At 43.0% G+C, this 17392-nt stretch overlaps 1 protein-coding gene across 4 annotated transcripts in view; it reads left to right on the forward strand.

Moving 5' to 3' along the window:
• Nucleotides 1-17392, forward strand: part of katnal2 (katanin p60 subunit A-like 2) — a 91179-nt gene that overhangs the window by 50129 nt on the left and 23658 nt on the right. For all 4 annotated transcript variants that reach the window (XM_069923828.1, XM_069923829.1, XM_069923830.1 and 1 more), the window contains exons 6-10: nt 14051-14137; nt 14248-14346; nt 14712-14789; nt 15243-15341; nt 15672-15735. In XM_069923828.1, coding sequence (XP_069779929.1) covers nt 14051-14137; nt 14248-14346; nt 14712-14789; nt 15243-15341; nt 15672-15735 — 427 coding nt within the window. The remainder of the gene's footprint in view (nt 1-14050; nt 14138-14247; nt 14347-14711; nt 14790-15242; nt 15342-15671; nt 15736-17392) is intronic.

A 17392-nucleotide genomic window follows, 5' to 3' on the forward strand; every position in this document is an offset into this window, starting at 1 on the left:
CCAACCTTTTCTTAAATAATACAATTGACTCCGCCGCCACTATTTCTCCCGGAAGCTCATTCCACACGTCTACCACTCTCTGAGTAAAGAAGTTCCCCCTCATGTTACCTCTAAACCTCTGCCCTTTAATTCTTAACTCATGTCCTCTTGTTTTAATCTTTCCTCCTCTTAACGGAAATAGTCTATCCACATCCACTCTGTCTATCCCTTTCATAATCTTAAATACTTCTATCAAATCCCCTCTCAACCTTCTACGCTCCAAAGAATAAAGACCTAATCTGTCCAATCTCTCCCTATACTCTAGATGCTTAAACCCAGGTAACATTCTGGTAAACCTTCTCTGCACTCTCTCCACTCTGTTTATATCCTTCCTATAATTAGGCGACCAGAACTGCACACAGAACTCCAAATTAGGCCGCACCAACATCTTATACAGTTTCAACATCACCTCCCAACTCCTATGTTCCATGCAATGATTGATAAAGGCCAGCATACTAAAAGCCTTCGTCACCACCCTATTCACGTGAGTTTCTACCTTCAGGGAACGATATACCGTTACTCCTAAATCTTTCTGCTCTTCTGTATTCATCAATGCTCTCCCATTTACCACGTATGTCCTGTTCTGATTCTTCTTACCAAAATGAAGCACCTCACACTTATCAGCATTAAATTCCATCTGCCATTTTTCAGCCCACTTTTCTAAGCAGCCCAAATCCCTCTGCAATCCTTGAAAACCTTCTTCATTATCCACTATTCCACCTATCTTAGTATCGTCTGCATATTTACTAATCCAATTTACCACCCCATCATCTAGATCATTAATGTATATAACGAACAACAATGGGCCCAATACAGATCCTTGAGGCACACCACTGGTCACCGGCCTCCAACATGACAGACAATTATCCACTAACACTCTCTGGCCTCTCCCTTTCAGCCAATGTTCAATCCATTTGACTATCTCAAAATTTATACCTAAAGACTGCACCTTCTTAACTAACCTTCCATGTGGTACCTTATCAAAGGCCTTACTGAAGTCCATATAGACAACATCCACTGCGCTACCCTCATCCACATTCCTAGTCACCTCTTCAAAAAATTCAATCAGATTGGTCAAACATGACCTTCCTCCCACAAATCCATGTTGAGTGCTCCTGATTAAACATGCCTAATTGACTTGTTATGTGCATGGTTTCATAACTCCAAAGGAAATGGGCAATGACAATTTTTCTCAAGCAAATATTTCATTAACAATTGGGTCTAGAGCAGTGATTCTCAACCTTTCCTTCACACCAACATACCACCTTTATCAATTCCTTAGTAATCATAGAGCACCGATGGCATATGGATTACTTAAAGTGGTCTGTGAGTGAAAAGAAAAGTTGAGAACCACTGACTTAGTCTCACTGACCTGCACTCATTCCATAGCCCTCCATTCACCACCTCAGTTGGTAGCTTGTTCCACACTCCCACCACTCTGAAGAAGTTCCTCTTTATGTTACCCCTAAATTTTACCCTTTCACTCTTATCCCCATTGCCTCTGGTTTGTACCTTACCTACCCTCAGGGGGGGGGGGGGGGGGGAAAGCCTACCTACTTTTTCTTTGTCTAGCCCCTTCATAATTTTAAATACCTCTTTCAAATCTCCCCTCATTTTTCCACGCTCCAGGGAATTAAGTCCTAACCTGTTTAACCTTTCCCTATTGCTGAAGTCTGAGCAATATTCTAGTAAATCTTCTCTGCACTCTTTCTATCTTAATGCTATCTTTCCTGTAATCAGGTGCACACAATACTCAAAATTTGGCTGCACCAATGTCTTGTATAACTTTACCATAACACAACCTCTATACTCAATACTTTGATTTCTGAAGGCCAATATGCCAAAAGCTTTCTTTACAACCCTATCATCTACCTGTGATGCCACTTTCAGGGAATTGTGTATCTGTATTCCCAGGTCTCTCTGTTCTGCTGCACTTCTCAGTGCCCCATCATTCACTGGGGTTGTCCTTCCAAAATGCAACACCTCACACTTGTCTGCATGTAATTCCATCTGGCATTTCTCAGCCCATTTTTCCCAGCTGGTCCAGATCCCTCTCCAATCTTTGAAAACCTTCTTCGCTGTCCACAATGCTTCCAATCTTGAGTGTCATCTCCAAACTCGCTGATCCAACTTACCACATTATCATCTAGCTTATAAATAATATGGCATACAACAATGGTCTTAGCACTAATCCTTGAGGCACACCACTAGTCACGAGCCTCCAGTCTGAGAAGCAATCATCCACCACTTCTCTCTGACTTCTCCCATCCAGCCACTCTCGAATCCAATTCACTGCTTCACCATGAAGACCTAGCATCTGAACCTTCCTGACTAGCATCCTATGATGGGACTATGTCAAAAGCCTTACTAAAGTCCATGAGGCAAAAATCCACAGCCTTTCCTTCGTCAACTTTCCTGGTAACTTCCTTTTAAAAAAAAACACTATAAGATTGGTTAAACATGACCTACCTGCACAAAGCCATGTTGACTATCCCTAATCAGTCCATGGCTATTCAAATAATTATATATCCGATCTCTTAGCACACTTTCCAATAATTTACCTACTACTGACGTCAGGCTCACCAGCCTATAATTTCCAGGGTTACTTTTGGAGCCTTTTTTAAACAATGGAACAACATGATCTACCCACCAAATTTCTTGTGGCTAAGGACATTTTAAATATTTAAATGTTTCTGCCATGTAGGCAACAGCCACAATTTTTACACTTACCTTCCTCAAGGTCCAAGGGACTAATTTATTTGCTTTAAGACAGGAAGTACTTCCTCCTCTTTAATCTGCATAGTTTCCATGATCTCTCCACTTGTTTTCCTTACTTGCCACAACTCTGCCCATTTCCTGAGTGAACGCTGATGGGGGAAAAAAAATTAAAATCTTTCCCATCTCTTTTGGGTCTTTTGGGTCCTGATGTACCATCAAGAACTCAAAGACTAGAGTTACAGAACAATTACAGGCTTTTATTTACAATAAACGAAGGCCATCACCCAGGCTTTCTGGGGACGGGTTATGGTCTTGGAGCCTTTATTCAGGGTCGAGGGAGGAGTCAAGGGTAGAGTAACAGAATGGGCGGAGCCATATTAATGAGTGTACAGCAATTCACCACATTCACTCCTTGTGTCATTTTATCCAATGGGGTGAAGTGGGACTCAAAGTCTGACAAAAAAAAAATTATAGGAAGGATATAAACAAAATAGAGAGAGTGCAGAGAAGGTTCACAAGAATGTTGACAGGATGTCAGGGTTTGAGGCTTTTTTCTCTGGAGCGTAGAAGATTGAGGGGGGATTTGATGGAGGTGTTCAAGATTTTAAAAGGGCCAGAGAGAGTCAACGTGGATAGGCTTTTTCAATTAAGAGTGGGGGATATTCAAACCAGAGGCCATGGTTTGAGATTGCAGGGGGAAAATTATAAAGGGAACATGAGGGGAAATTTCTTCACACAAAGGGTGTTTGGGATGTGGAATAAGCTTCCGGCAGAGGTGGTTGAAGCAAGGACGTTATTTACATTTAAGGAAAGACTGGATAATTATATGGAGGGGAGAGGATTGGAGGGGTATGGACCAGATGCTGCTCAGTGGGACTAGGAGAGTGGGGATTTGTTCTGGCATGGCCAAAATGACCTGGTCTGTGCTGTATGTGGTTATATGGTCTCACAGGTTAAGTCTGTCTGGCTGTCTGGTCTTCCATTGTGAATTGTGGAGAATTAGATTCTCTGCTAGAGCTGGGGCCAGTTTATTTTTTAATCCTAGACCTCCAGTTGGGGGCATGGCGGCTCGACCAGAGTAACTGGGGTTGGGGTGGGACTAGGATGCTATGGAACGTAGTGTATGCCCATGGGAGGGGAGAGTGCTGTTTGGTGGTTACCCGAGGTCCTGGGTGGAGACAGCTTCCTCACATGGGTAGGCCACATTCATGTATTGGGGGTATGCATGGTGGAACTAGACCCTTTCAACCAGTGAGTCATTTTTATGGCCCCTCACGTGCTTCCATAGCAGGACTGGTCTTGGGGACGTCAACCAGGATGGCAGGGAGGTCCCTGATGCGGACTTCCTGGGGAAGGAGAAAATTCATCTGTGAGTGTAGCGTTGATGACAGTACATAACAGCAATTTGATTGTGTAGTAGAGTGTCTCGGAAATGACCTCTTGCCAGTGAGAGATTGGCATCTCCCTGGACTTGAAGGCAAGGAGGATGGCCTTCCACACAGTGGCATTCTCCCTCTTCACCTTGTCGTTCCCTTGGGTGTTATAACTAGTGGTCCTACTGGTGGCAATACCTCTGGCCAGCAGGTATTGGTGCAGCACATCGCTCATGAAAGAGAACCCACCAGTTTATCTGAGTATTGGCACACTTCCCTCAGGACAGGGCATCAGGGGGCTCATTGAGCTTCCTCAGCCAATACAGGATATCGTGGTTATAGGTGGAGAGTTCAATCCTCCACCTCAAAATTTTATCATTCTTTATCTTACCCTGCTGTTTGTTGTTAAACATGAATGCCACGAAATAGCTGGCAAATGCAGTGATCACAAGGGCACAGCAGGGACCAACAGCCGTCGTCCTGCGTGACTTCCCAAACGGCAGGAAACAGCAGGCAAGGGCGGGAATGCTGGCCAGTTGGAGGCTGGCGTTGTGATAAAGTCACTCCCATCATCAAATATAACCATCAGGGAATAAATATAAACCAAACTGGCAGAACAATAAATCTGTCTTCGACCTGGACTAGACTGTGTGTGTCATTCTTGCTCCACACTTTGCGTAGCACGCACTCTACATTGGTGACCCTGACAGGTCCAACCGGCAGTCGGACCAAAAGTTGCTAATGTTCTAGGTGTCACAGCCAGTTCTACCTTCGACAGATTGCCATTGATGACACCCGCATGGCAGCGAGTGGCATTGATTTCCTATGGAACCTTCCCAAGTAAGGCAAATATGGTGCTATCAAAGAGCTGCTAACCTGCACTTTCGGTCTATTGGCGTGAGTGTGCCACTGACTGCTGTACTTGGATGGTTTGGGGACAGGGCTCTATCTGCCCTCATGAGCAGGATGCTTACACTCACCAAAGGGCACAAGTCTTGCCTGCTCTTTGAGCAGATTTTCATGGAGCAGCTGCCTGAGGATATTTGACTCTTCCTCGCCGATGAGGATGTCAGTAACCTGAGGAATGTTGCAGCCTTGGTGGAAAAGATCTCCAAGCCCTAGCCGGCAACAAGGTGACAGCAGACGGAGAGACAAGTGGTCCGTGAGCAGGGTAAAACTTTGCCAGCCAGGTAATGCCTCCAGTGCTGCACTGCCTCAACTATTGCCTGAGCTGCCTTCTCCATGTTATGGAGGGTGATCTCCAATGATTTCACGAGCTTGATCACCCCTCTTAAGTCTAACTTACACAGTTCGAGTAGCCTCTGGCACACATAGTCCAACCTGATGCCTGTGACATAGGTGTTTTGGGCAGCCAACGTTGACTGGTTGTTGCACACGCGTATGAGTCCACACAGGTCCCGGATGAAAGCTCATCGCTTGATTCACCTGATCAACGTCTGTGGGAGCCAGTATGTGCCTGGAGTATACCTCATTGACTTTCTCCCTGAACTGGTTATTGAGTATGTCTATTGCCTTCCCGTATGTTGAGGCATCCCTGATCATCGGGAACACTTGATGTCTGACCCGGGAGAAGAGTAGGTGCAGCTTATTCGCATCCATAGCCACGACTCTGGTGGAGTTTTGTAGGAAAACCTCAAAGCAGCATAGCCAGAGTTCAAAACAGTCTGAGATTGTGGGTCAATCTCCAGATTATCAGGCTTCACGAGTTGTTAAGTCATTTGAAAAAAAATTATTGTAAATAAAATTGATCCACTATCAATAACTCAAAAAAAACTAGAGTTACAGAACTACAGGTACACAGTCCTTTATCTGGAACCCTTGGGGGACAGGGTGTTCTGAATTTCAGATTTTTCCAGATTTCAGAAAGCCATATTTAAGCCCAACTGAATGGTGCTGGCATATCCACACCCACCCTCTTCCAGTCACGCTGCCATCTCCCCCACTTCCCCTCACCTGCCCGACTCGCGCTGCCATCTCTCTCCCCACTTGCCAGATTTTGGAGCTTTCCAGATTTTACAGTCACAAAACGGGGTGGAGCCAGATAAATTAATGTTCAATAGTTCACCACAGTTCCATACAAAGCCAACCACTCTGATCTTCAAGGGGACTAATTTTGTCTCTTACTATCCTTTTACTCTTAATATACCAGTAGAAACCCTCAAGATTTTCTTTCACATTGTCTGCCAAAGCAACCTCATGTCTTCTTTTAGCCTTTCTGATTTCTTTCAAGGTTTTTCTTGCATTTTGTATATGCCTCAAGTACCTCCTTTGCTCCATATTCCCTATACTAAGATCCCCAATATCTCTCATAAACCAAGTATCCCTTTAATCCTGACAGGAACATACAAACTCTGTTCTCTCAAAATTTCACTTTTGAAGGACCTCTGCTTACCTTACACATCCTTGCCAGAAAACAACTTGATCTAATCCACGCATTTTAGATCCTTTCTGATTTCCTCAAAATTAGCCTTTCTCCAATTTAGAATCTCAACCCGAGGCCCAGACCTATCCTTCTCGTAATTAACTTGAAACTAATGCCATTATGATCGCTGGACCCAAAATTTTCCCCTGCAAATACTTCTGTCACCTGTTCTGTCTCATTCCCTAAAAGATCAGGTATCACATCCTCCCTAGTTGGTTCCTTTATATATTGATTTAGAAAACTTTCCTGCACACATTTGCCAAACTCCAAGCCATCAAACCCTTTTACATTATGGGAGTCCCAGTCAATATGTAGAATATTAAAATCCTCTACTATCACAACCTTGTGTTTCCTGCAGCTCTCTGCTATCTCTCTACAGATTTGCTCCTCCAATTCATGTTGACTCTTGGGTGGTCCATATGCAACCCCATGAGTGTGGTCTTGCCTTTCCTGTTCCTCCATTCTACCTATATAGCGTCAGTAGACGAGCACAGCTAAGATATTTTCTGTAACGAGCAATGCCTCTCCTCCCCCTTTCATCCTTTTCATTCTATTGAATCTAAAGCAATGGAAGCCCGGAACATTAAGCTGCCTATCCTGCCCCTTCTGCAACCAAGTTTCAATAATGGACACAATGTCATAATTCCACGTGCGAATCCACGTTCTAAGCTTGCCCGCCTTTCCTACATTACTCCTTGCAGTGAAATAGATGCACTTTAGAAAAGTTCCACCACATGCAACCTGTTGACTTCTAAAGGTGCATACAATTTTCACACTATGTTTTCCTTCCTCCACTCCTCTATCTGCTCTGGTTCCCATTCCCCTGCAAATCTAGTTTAAACCCACCAGATCAGCACTAATGTAATGAACTGGGAATTCAGTTCTGGTGTGATGCTTTAAGGACTGGCTCCTCCCCTGACTCCACCCCCTGCATATCCCGATATAAACCCTGGACTCCTGCCAAAACCCCAGTTCAGTCCACAGACCATGTGTGCCATCCTTATTGAATAAAAGCATGTTGTATTCTCTCTGGTCTTGAGTGCTTTCAGTCGCGCTACAATTTTTTTCAATAAAGAATGGAATGGAAGTGCTGTTGAAGCCCATGATGCTCCTCATCGACCTTCTGTCCCCGGAGGCCCCGGAAGAGTTCGCATACTGGAGTGCTTCCAAATGTAACTGTCGGCCATGCAAGAGGTCTACTCAATGGATGATCTCAAGAGGTCGGCTCTCCTCTCTCGCGTCAGACCTAAAGGATTCCTGATCATCAGGGACTGTATAACTTACGCAGTGGCTGTTGAGAAGCTGAAGGCCCACTATGAGGCCCCGAAATGTGTTAGGCTGCATTATCCTTTTTTCCTAACTTCATAGCACGTGGCATGGGAAGCATTCATGAGATCACAACCCCGGAGGTCCTATACTTCAACCTAGTGCCTAACACCCTGAACTCTCCTTGCAAGATCTCTTCACCTTTCCTACCCATGTCATTGGTCCCTTTATGGACCATGACATCTGCTGCTGCTGACCCTCCCTCCTGAGAATGCCATGAACTTGATCTGTTGTGCCAACATTATAACCATCTCTACCTATCTAGTCCACTCTTAAAAGATTCTGTTATACCTACCTCCACCACTGTTGCTGGCAGCGCATTCTATGTGCTCACCACTCTCACTGTGAAGAATATTCTTCTTACAGCTCCCCTGAACTTCTAAGTGCCTTAAAACTATGCCCCCATGTGTTAGTCATTTCAAACCTGGGAAAAAAGCCTCTGGCCATCCCACATAATTAATGCCTTTCATCATTTTGTAAATCTCTCTCATGTCATCCCTCATCCTCCTTCACTCCAAGTTCACTTAACCTATCCTCATAAGGCAACATTCTTGTAAATCTCCTCTGTACCCTCTCTACATCATACACATCTTTCTTGTAATTATGTGACCAAAACTGAACACAATATTCCAAGTGGACTCTAACCAAGGTCTTCTGGTTTCTGGATTCGATCCCAAGTTAATGAAGGCCAATATACCACATGCCTTCTTAACAACACTTTCAACCTGGACAATAGTTTGGAGTGTCTTTTGGACACAGACGCTAAAATCGCTAAGTTAATCCACATTGTTCAGAATCCTCCCATTAACATTGTATTCTGCCTTAAAATTTGACCAACTGAAGTTGACTGCCTCACACTTTTCTGGGATAAACTCCATCTGCCACTTCTCAGCTCAGCTCTACATCTTATCAATATCCCTTTGTAATCTCTTATTACCCTCTAGACTAGCCATTACTTTTTTGCCTATGGGCCCCTTGGGGTCTACTCAAAGTTTATAGCTTCCCCATCCCTTTAAAGCAGTCGTTTAGTTGGTTTCTTCTGTACCTCTCTCCTATTAACTACAAAAAAAATATTTTATTATATCAGTCTGTGGTTTCCACCTGAAATGTGTGTGGCCCCCAATGATGCTATCTGACCCTAATTGAGAATGGCTGCTCTTGACCATCCACAACACCACCCATCTTTATGTTATCAGGCAACTTATTAACCCACCCTTCCACTTCCTCATCTAAATAACTTACAAAAGTAATTTACAAAAATCACAAAGGGGATGGGTCCCAGAGCAGATCCCTGCAGCACACCATTGGTCACTGACCTCCATGCAGAATAAACCTTTCTCTTCAAGCAGCCAATTCTGTGTCCGCAAAGCAAAGCCTCCTTGGATTCCATGCTTCTTTCTGAATAAAGTTTGCATGGGGAACCTTATCAAATGCCTTACTGGAATCCATATACACTACAGCCCATTGTTCTACCTTCATCAAAATCTTTGCAACTTCCTCAAAGAATACAATGAGGCTAATGAGACACTATCTTCCCTGAAGAAGCCATACTATCACTAATCAGATTATGCCTCTCTAAATGCTTGTAAATCCTGTCTCTCAGGATCTTGTCCAACTGCTTGCTCACCACTGATGTAAACATAATCTATGTCTCTGTCCACGTATACAGCATGATCTGCTGAGTACTTCCAGCATTTCCTATTTGTCTTATTGCCAACTTTTATAGTGCAGTCCTCTTCATGAATTTATCTTCTGTTTGGAAGCTCCGTCCTTTCCAAATATAATTAACTAATCCTTACTCCAATCATTTTTCTATCTGCTTCTTTGTAATTCATCTCTAGAATTCAAATTTACTTCCATTTGTATTCATGGCCCTTATTAAGTTTAAAGCCCAACTTCAAGGTTCATTTTATTATCACATAATAATACATAAATTGAAATACAGGTATATCATGCATTTTACATTTTTTGTTTGCTGTAAGGCTAGTCTGGGCGCGTGGCACGCATGCAGCGATCGTTGCCAGCGAGGCCAGAAGTTGGGCTGCTGGGGCTGGGGAGGCCGGAAGTGGCTGCGGGGGCAATGGCGTTGCCCAGCAATCTCACGTGGCGGGAACTTTAGTGGGGGGAAGTCGTAGAGGGCCTTTGAACTGCCAGCTGGTTTTGAGAGGCATTACCTTGTTGTAGTGGCCTTTCTTGTCACATCTCGATCAATACTGGTTTTTGGCCTGGCAGTTTTGGCGCGATCGACGATCAGACCCACACTGGGTCCCACAGTACTTATATGGGCACTGGGCACCCACAGCAATGATATTTTCTTTCCCAGCTCGATCTAGGGCTACACAGCCAAATGTGCTGACCATGCAGAGACCTGAGGAAGCCTGGAATCGAAGGCTTCAGTGTGCAGGGCTGCTGCCTCCAAGGTTCGGACTACCTCCGCTATTTTGGCCAGTGAGTAGATATTTTCTTCCAGCAGCTTGCCTGACAGCCCTCGCGCGTAGCCCTCGGACGTAGGCATCTCTGATCAGCCTCTCAACCTCCCTTTCATTAACCCTGGGTTCAGCCAGACAAGCTCGAGCCAACTCACGCAGGGCTCCCAGGTAAAACTCGGCCACCTCCCCGGTAGTTGGGCTTGGATACTCAGGAGGTACCTTGCCAAGGCCACATTTGTGGGAGGTTTATACATGGTCTCGAGGGTGTTCATCGCTTCCGAGTACCTGATGCAGTCTTTGAGTGCCTGGAAGGCTCGGGGACCCAACTTTGATCAGAGTAAGATGAGCCTCTTTCAATCGGAGTCCAGGATGTTGTCGGCGTGAGCCTCGATGATCGCTTTGACCGTGTGCTTCCAGATCTTGAAGTGTGTTTGGGCTTCCAGGTGGCGTGGGTCGATTTTGAGGCTCCCGGCGCTCAGGAGCTTTTCCATAGCAGCTTTGAGAATTTACGTCGAGTAAATTGTGGTGCGCTGTCGGTCAGAAGCAAACACACAAAACCAAAAGACTGTAAGATGGACTTTATTCGACGTAAACTTCCACAGAGCTCTGAGAGACTCAGGCTTATATCCCAGAGGGTGATTGACACCCGACCAGGTGTTGTCTTGTCCCCATGCTCTTCTGCAGGGACTGAGGTGTATCACCACAAGCCCTTCATCAAGATTGTTAAGATGGTGGCTGGTCACCTTGTCCTCTTCAACCTGCTGCGCCTTTCTAACTAATGAGGAGGTATTGTGGGTCCAGGATAAGTTGTCCTTTAAATGGACGCCAAAGAACTTTGTGCTGCCAACTCTCTCTATGACAGAACCATTGTCATGTGTAGTGGGGAGTGGTTATTCATCCTCCTGAAGTTCACAATCATCTTCTTTGTCTTGTCCATGTTAAGACTCAGGTTGTTGCTCTTGCACCATAGTACAAGCCTTTCAGCTGCCTCTCTTTAAGCTGACTCATTGTTCCTGATGAGGCCCAATTACCTTTGTCATCAGCAAACTTGGTGATTCTGTTGGAGCTGAACTTTGCAGTTCAGTCGTGCATCAGTAGCATTTGCTACCAACCTGAACAGACTTTGGTTTTTCAATCTAGAAGTACAGGATCCAGTGACAGAGAGGGGCACGGAGTCCCAGCAAGAACAGTTTATCCACCAGGCTTTGAGGTATGATTGTGTTGAACACCAAGCTGAAGTCCATGAATAACAGCCTGGTGAGTGAAGCATCGTTCTCTAGCTGGGTTAGGATGGAATGGAGGGTCAGGGCTACTACATTGCCTGTGGATCTGTTGGGTTTATAGGAAAACTAGAATGGATCCATTGTCAATGGTAACTGCTTTGATGCGTCCATTACCAGTCACTCAAAGTGAGATGTACTTGGCAAGCGTTTTTTACACACACACAGTGGTAGGTACCTGGAATGCACTGCCAGGAGAGGTGGTGGATATGAATACAAAAGCAACATTTAAGAGGTGTTTAGGCAGGCACATAAACAAGTAAAGGATAGAGGTATAAAGACAGGTGTACTTAGTCACCTGATCGATTCCTTTTACCACAAATGTGGAGCCAAATTTAGCTGCAGAAAAATTGATAAATTCACTAACAACATTGTTGTTAGCTGAATACAAGTCAGATCATAGGATGTAGATTAGAGAGTCTGGTTCTATGGTGCCAGAACACTCTTGCTCCCAACATCAGCAAGACCAAGGAGGTAATTTTGGACCTTAGGAAGGGGAAGTCGAAGGAACATGCAACCACCTTCATCAGCAATATGGTGGTGGAGAAGGTTTGTACTTTGAAGTTGTTGGGCTTATATATCGGAGGATCTCTCCTGGGGCTAGCACATCAAGACAACCATGAAAGAAGGCCTCCTTTCTCAGGAGATTTAGCTGTGGTGATATAACCACCACTAAAGCCGCACTCAGGGAGCAACCAATTTACCTGCAGGTAGGAAACCTGGAAGGCTGGCCCCAACTTGTCGACTGTCAATCACCAACCCATATAAAGACTTGAACCGGCCCTTTCCTAAACCAGTTGGGCATGTGGAACCAGAGGATATACACATATCTGGTGCTTTCTACTTTAAACTGATTAAAGTCTGTTGTACAGTCTTTCAAGTTTTGTGTTAGCACCACAGTGCACCACATTAGCATGTTGATAAATACTTTAATGAACTTCTACCGGTGTACTGTGGAATGTCTACTAACTTGTTGCATCATGACTTGGTTTGGAAACTCTAATGCCCAGGAACACAGAAGGTTGTCGTAAGTGGCAGATACAGACAAGTCCACCTTGAACACTGATTGAAGACACCTGGATTATGCACTGCCTCTATCATTCTGGCCATTGCTTCTTCTCATTGTTGTCTTCAGGCAGAAGGTACAAAAGCCTGAAGTTGGGCATTTCTAGGTTCAAGAAAAGTTATTTTTCTAACAGCTACATTGAACCTCTCAGTATAACCTGAACCATAAGACCACCAAAGATCTGTTTGTACTACTGATGCAACACATTTTTACCCTACCAGCAAACTATGAATGTTTATTATCACTTTTTTTTCTTTTCTTTTTATAATTTTTCTCTTTGTGTCTTAATTATGCTTACATAATTGTTTTATGTTACTGGCTAATAAGTACATTGTACTTGTAAGCTCTCTCATTCAGATTAGAACGGCACAGTTGGTGTAGCAGTTAAAGCAATGCCTTCACAGTGCCAACGATTGGGACTTGGATTCGAACCCTGCGCTGTCTGTATATTTTCCCTGGAGGCTCTGGTTTCCTCCCCCTGTTCGAAATGTACCAGGGGTGTAGGTCAATTGGGTATGAAGTCGATGGCATGAACTTGTGGGGCAAAATGGTCTGTTACTGTGCTGTTATGTATAAATTTTAAAAAAATTAAACTAAAAAATTTAAAATTTAGATTAGTTTAAATTGGAATCTTAGTCAGAATATATGTCATGGGTTAAAGTATCTGTTCCTATTCTGTACTTTTCTATAGTTAGTGCAATCTGTCAGGCCAAATGGCATGTTTCTGTGCTTTATGTACGTCCAAAAAAATTAAAAGCCAGGAACACAGAGGTAACAATTTAGCCTGTAGCTGCTTAAACTCTCAGCAAAATCTCTTCCTAGATCGCCTTATATTGTTGGCACCTATCTGGACCAAAACAATTGGAGCCTCTCCTTTCTTCTTCATTCTGTGGGAGCTATGCCTTGCACTCCTACTGCATGGGCAAATTAGTATTCTCTTTTTCCAGTTATGGGTTTATACCCCTAACTCTGCTGTCTCTATTTCTTTTACCTTTCTTTACTCAAATGGTTTCCCATGCCATGTCAATTTGTATCCAAGATCCTGCGGTATTGCCTTTTGCACTCCTTTCCCTTCATTTAGTTACATTTTCTTGACTTTGAGCATATTTCAATTCCAAAGTATTCCATCTAAAAGGTTTAACTGCCTCCTGAAGAAAATATGATCTCGAAGCTAGATAACTTTCCTCTCCCTGAAATCTTGCAGTATTTGATACTTGCTCGTTTTAAAAATCACAGAAGTGCCATTTACTGCAAATGCAGTTGGCCTTGGCCAGAAGTGTCCGCAAACTCCTACATATTGTGGCCGCAGCATTTATGAAGTAATCATTTTGATCTTCTAAACAAATAATAATGTGTTTTTATGGTGATTAATACAGGAGAATGGGCCTACTACTCCTGAATCCACAGAATTTGGTTTGAATGTGTCCACTATTAAAGTTGGAGATGGGCCTCATCATAGACAGGTATGTTCTGCACTAGTCATTTTTAAGCCTATGGAAGTTCTGAGTAATGTTGCTGATAATTGATTATATTTTCTTGAATTTATTTTCGTCCCTTTTTAAATTGTTTTTAGGGCCAGATCATTGACTTGCGTGGCATGATTCAAGAGGCTGTTAAAGAGACAGCGAATGAAGTAGCTGTAAACAGTTTGAATTACAACCAAGACCCATCAGTGAGTCAGGATATGGAACAATAGAATGCTGTAGTCGGAAAAACAGGCCCTTTGGCCCTTCTAGTCTATGCTGAACTATTATTCGGCCTAGTTTCACTGACTTGCACTTGGACCATATCCCTCCATGCTCCTAGTGGATTTTGTATGAACATAATGCTCTGAGATATCTTTCGAAGTGATCCAAAAAAATTAAAATTGTGGCATTTTGAATTGATCAACAATAATGAACATGTTATTTTAAATATGTTTTTGAGTTAAAAGTATTTCTAAAATTGAAATTTTATTTTTGATTGATTGCTGCTGGAATTTTATACAACTTATTGGACATGTGCATTTCTTCTTGAAACTTTATCTTATGTTGGTAGGAAAAATTAATAAAACCTCTGGGTGCCTTCATCGGATCAACTGGTGAAATGAGAGATCTTGCTGTTGTCGTGAGCAGGGTAAGGCATGGAAATATACATTTAAAAATCTATTTAATGTAAGTTTGAACTACTGGGATGCATAATGGAATTTAACTCTGATTGCTTTCGAAAAAGCATTTTACACATTATGTTATAGATAGGCATGCAAGTTCTTAACATGCTAAGTGATGATTAGATATCCAAGAATTAGTGTAGAGTCCAAATTAATGGAGAATAAACTTTGTACATTACGTTTTAGATATCTTTGACCTCTTTCAATATAGGTAACTTCAAGCAGTAAACACATAGGTTATAAATGTAACTTGATTGTGATGGAAAGGTTGAAACTGCAAATCTAAATCAGATATTGCCAAGATCTTTTGTTGTTACTTTAACATTTTGTGTGAAAGGATCTTTTATAGCTGGTTCAATAGACAGAAATTTAAAATATTAAAATGTTTTTAAAAATTGGTTAATTTTATTTATTTAAAGGATATCTATCTCCATAATCCAAATGTGAGATGGGATGACATAATTGGGTTGGAGCCAGCCAAACGACTAGTTAAGGAAGCTGTAGTGTACCCTATTAAGGCAAGTAGTTTTAAACCGAAATCTTGTCCTCTGTTTATGTTTCATTCAAAAACACTGAAATGTTGGAGGGACTCAGCCGGTCTTTTAGCATCCATAGGAGACAAAGATATAGTTCCGACATTTCGGGCCTGAGCCCTTCTTCAAGGAATAAGCAGAATCCTTGATTTGGGCTCAGGCCAGAAATATCGGCAATGTATCTTTGTGTCCTAAGGATGCTGAAAGACCAGCTGAGTCCCTCCGGTATTTTGGTGTGTTTTTACTACAATCACAGCATCTGCATACTTATGTCTTATTCAAATTATGTTCATTCATTAACTTCTTTCCTTCTAGTATCCTCAGCTTTTTACTGGGATTCTTTCCCCATGGAAAGGACTGTTACTTTATGGACCACCAGGTAAGGGATTTATGGTCTGTTATTGAGAAACATTTTGTTTATAGATAAGTTTTTAATCAATTTTTTTGGGTAGTACCCCAGAACTTACCTAACTTTTGAAGTGGTTGATGAAGCAAATGTGTCATCTGCAGACATTGGGGTGGGAGGTGCTTGATGCATTTCTAGGTCAATCACTTTCCTCCATCCATCTTGTCAACTGCTGCCTTGATGGAGTTCAGACAAAAGTGCATGTTTTGGATTTTTGGTATTGGGCATGTGAATGATGTGGCTTGCCTGTTGGAGCTGGTTGAGGGTAATTAGAACTTCAGTGCTGAGGATATTGGCCTGGGGGAGAATGCAGACATTTGTTCACCCACTTTATTTTGTCAATGGATGTGTTAGAGTTTGCAGATACAGAATTTTTGGCACTTCTTCAGTGTTTTTGGGCACCTTCTGTAAATAATATCTCCAAAGTGTAGTGGTGGCTGGAGTTATTTGCTGCCCAGCAAACTCTGAGCTTTGTGCAAAGTCGCAAGTAAGGAGACCAGAACTGTATGCAGTACTCCAGATCCGGCCTCATGAGTACCTTGTACAGTTGCAGTACAACCTCCCTGCTCCTGAATTTAGTCCCTCTAGCAATGAAGGCTATTGAGAGCCTGCTGTACATCCAAACCAACCTTTTGCAATTCATGCACAAGCACTCCCAAGTCCTTCTGCATGGCAGCATGCTGCAATCGCTTTCAATTTAAATTAATAATCTGATCTTCCATTTTCCCTTCCAAATAGATAACCTCGCATTTGCCAACATTATACTCTACATGTCGGATGCTTGCCCACTCACTTAATCTATCTATATCTCTCTGCAAACTCTCCGTATCCTCTGCACAATTTGCTTTTCCACTCAATTTGGTGTCATTGGTAAGCTTGGATACATTACACTCTGTCCTCTCTTACAGATCATTAATGTTTATCAGGAACAGTTATGGGCCCAACACCGATCCCTGTGGCACCTTGGTCACCACTGATTGCCAACCAGAAAAACATCCCTATATCCCAACTATCTGCTCTCTATTGGTTAACCAATCTTCTATCCATTCGAAAACATCACACCCAACTCTATGGATCCTTATCTTGTGTATCTTACATTTTTTAATGGTATTACTTTTACTTGGATCTTGGTTCTCCATTGTTGGAGACAATGCCATGCAACAGACAAGGGTTGGTACAAGGCAATAACATATTAAAATGAGGGTGTAGCTACAATTGCTCCATTTAAAATCATCTAAATTCATGATTCCCAAAGCAGGTGCTGCCCCCCACCCCCCCACCAAACCCGGGGACGGTGGAAAGATCCAAGGGGGCAGTGAGGAATAAGGGGCCAGCCCAATCATTTTGTATCTTGATAACGTGGTCTGGACACGACATGCACCACACACCAGACAGCAAATGCCGTGGGGACTGGTGATCATTGTGTTTTCACATCTGCAAGGTCCAAGGCTCTAGATTTGTAAGCATTGCAAGTTATCTTCAGTCTTGTAATGTACATTTAAATTTCTGTATAAACACATTTGAGTAATAGTCGATCCCATGTAAAAATCGACCCTCTTGGGTGTCTTTTTGAGCTGTGTGCTTGCAGACTCCTTGGGTGGTGCTGGGAAACAAATGTGTTGTTTCCCCT

Source organism: Narcine bancroftii, chromosome 3 (assembly GCF_036971445.1).
Source record: "Narcine bancroftii isolate sNarBan1 chromosome 3, sNarBan1.hap1, whole genome shotgun sequence".
NCBI lineage: Eukaryota > Metazoa > Chordata > Chondrichthyes > Torpediniformes > Narcinidae > Narcine > Narcine bancroftii.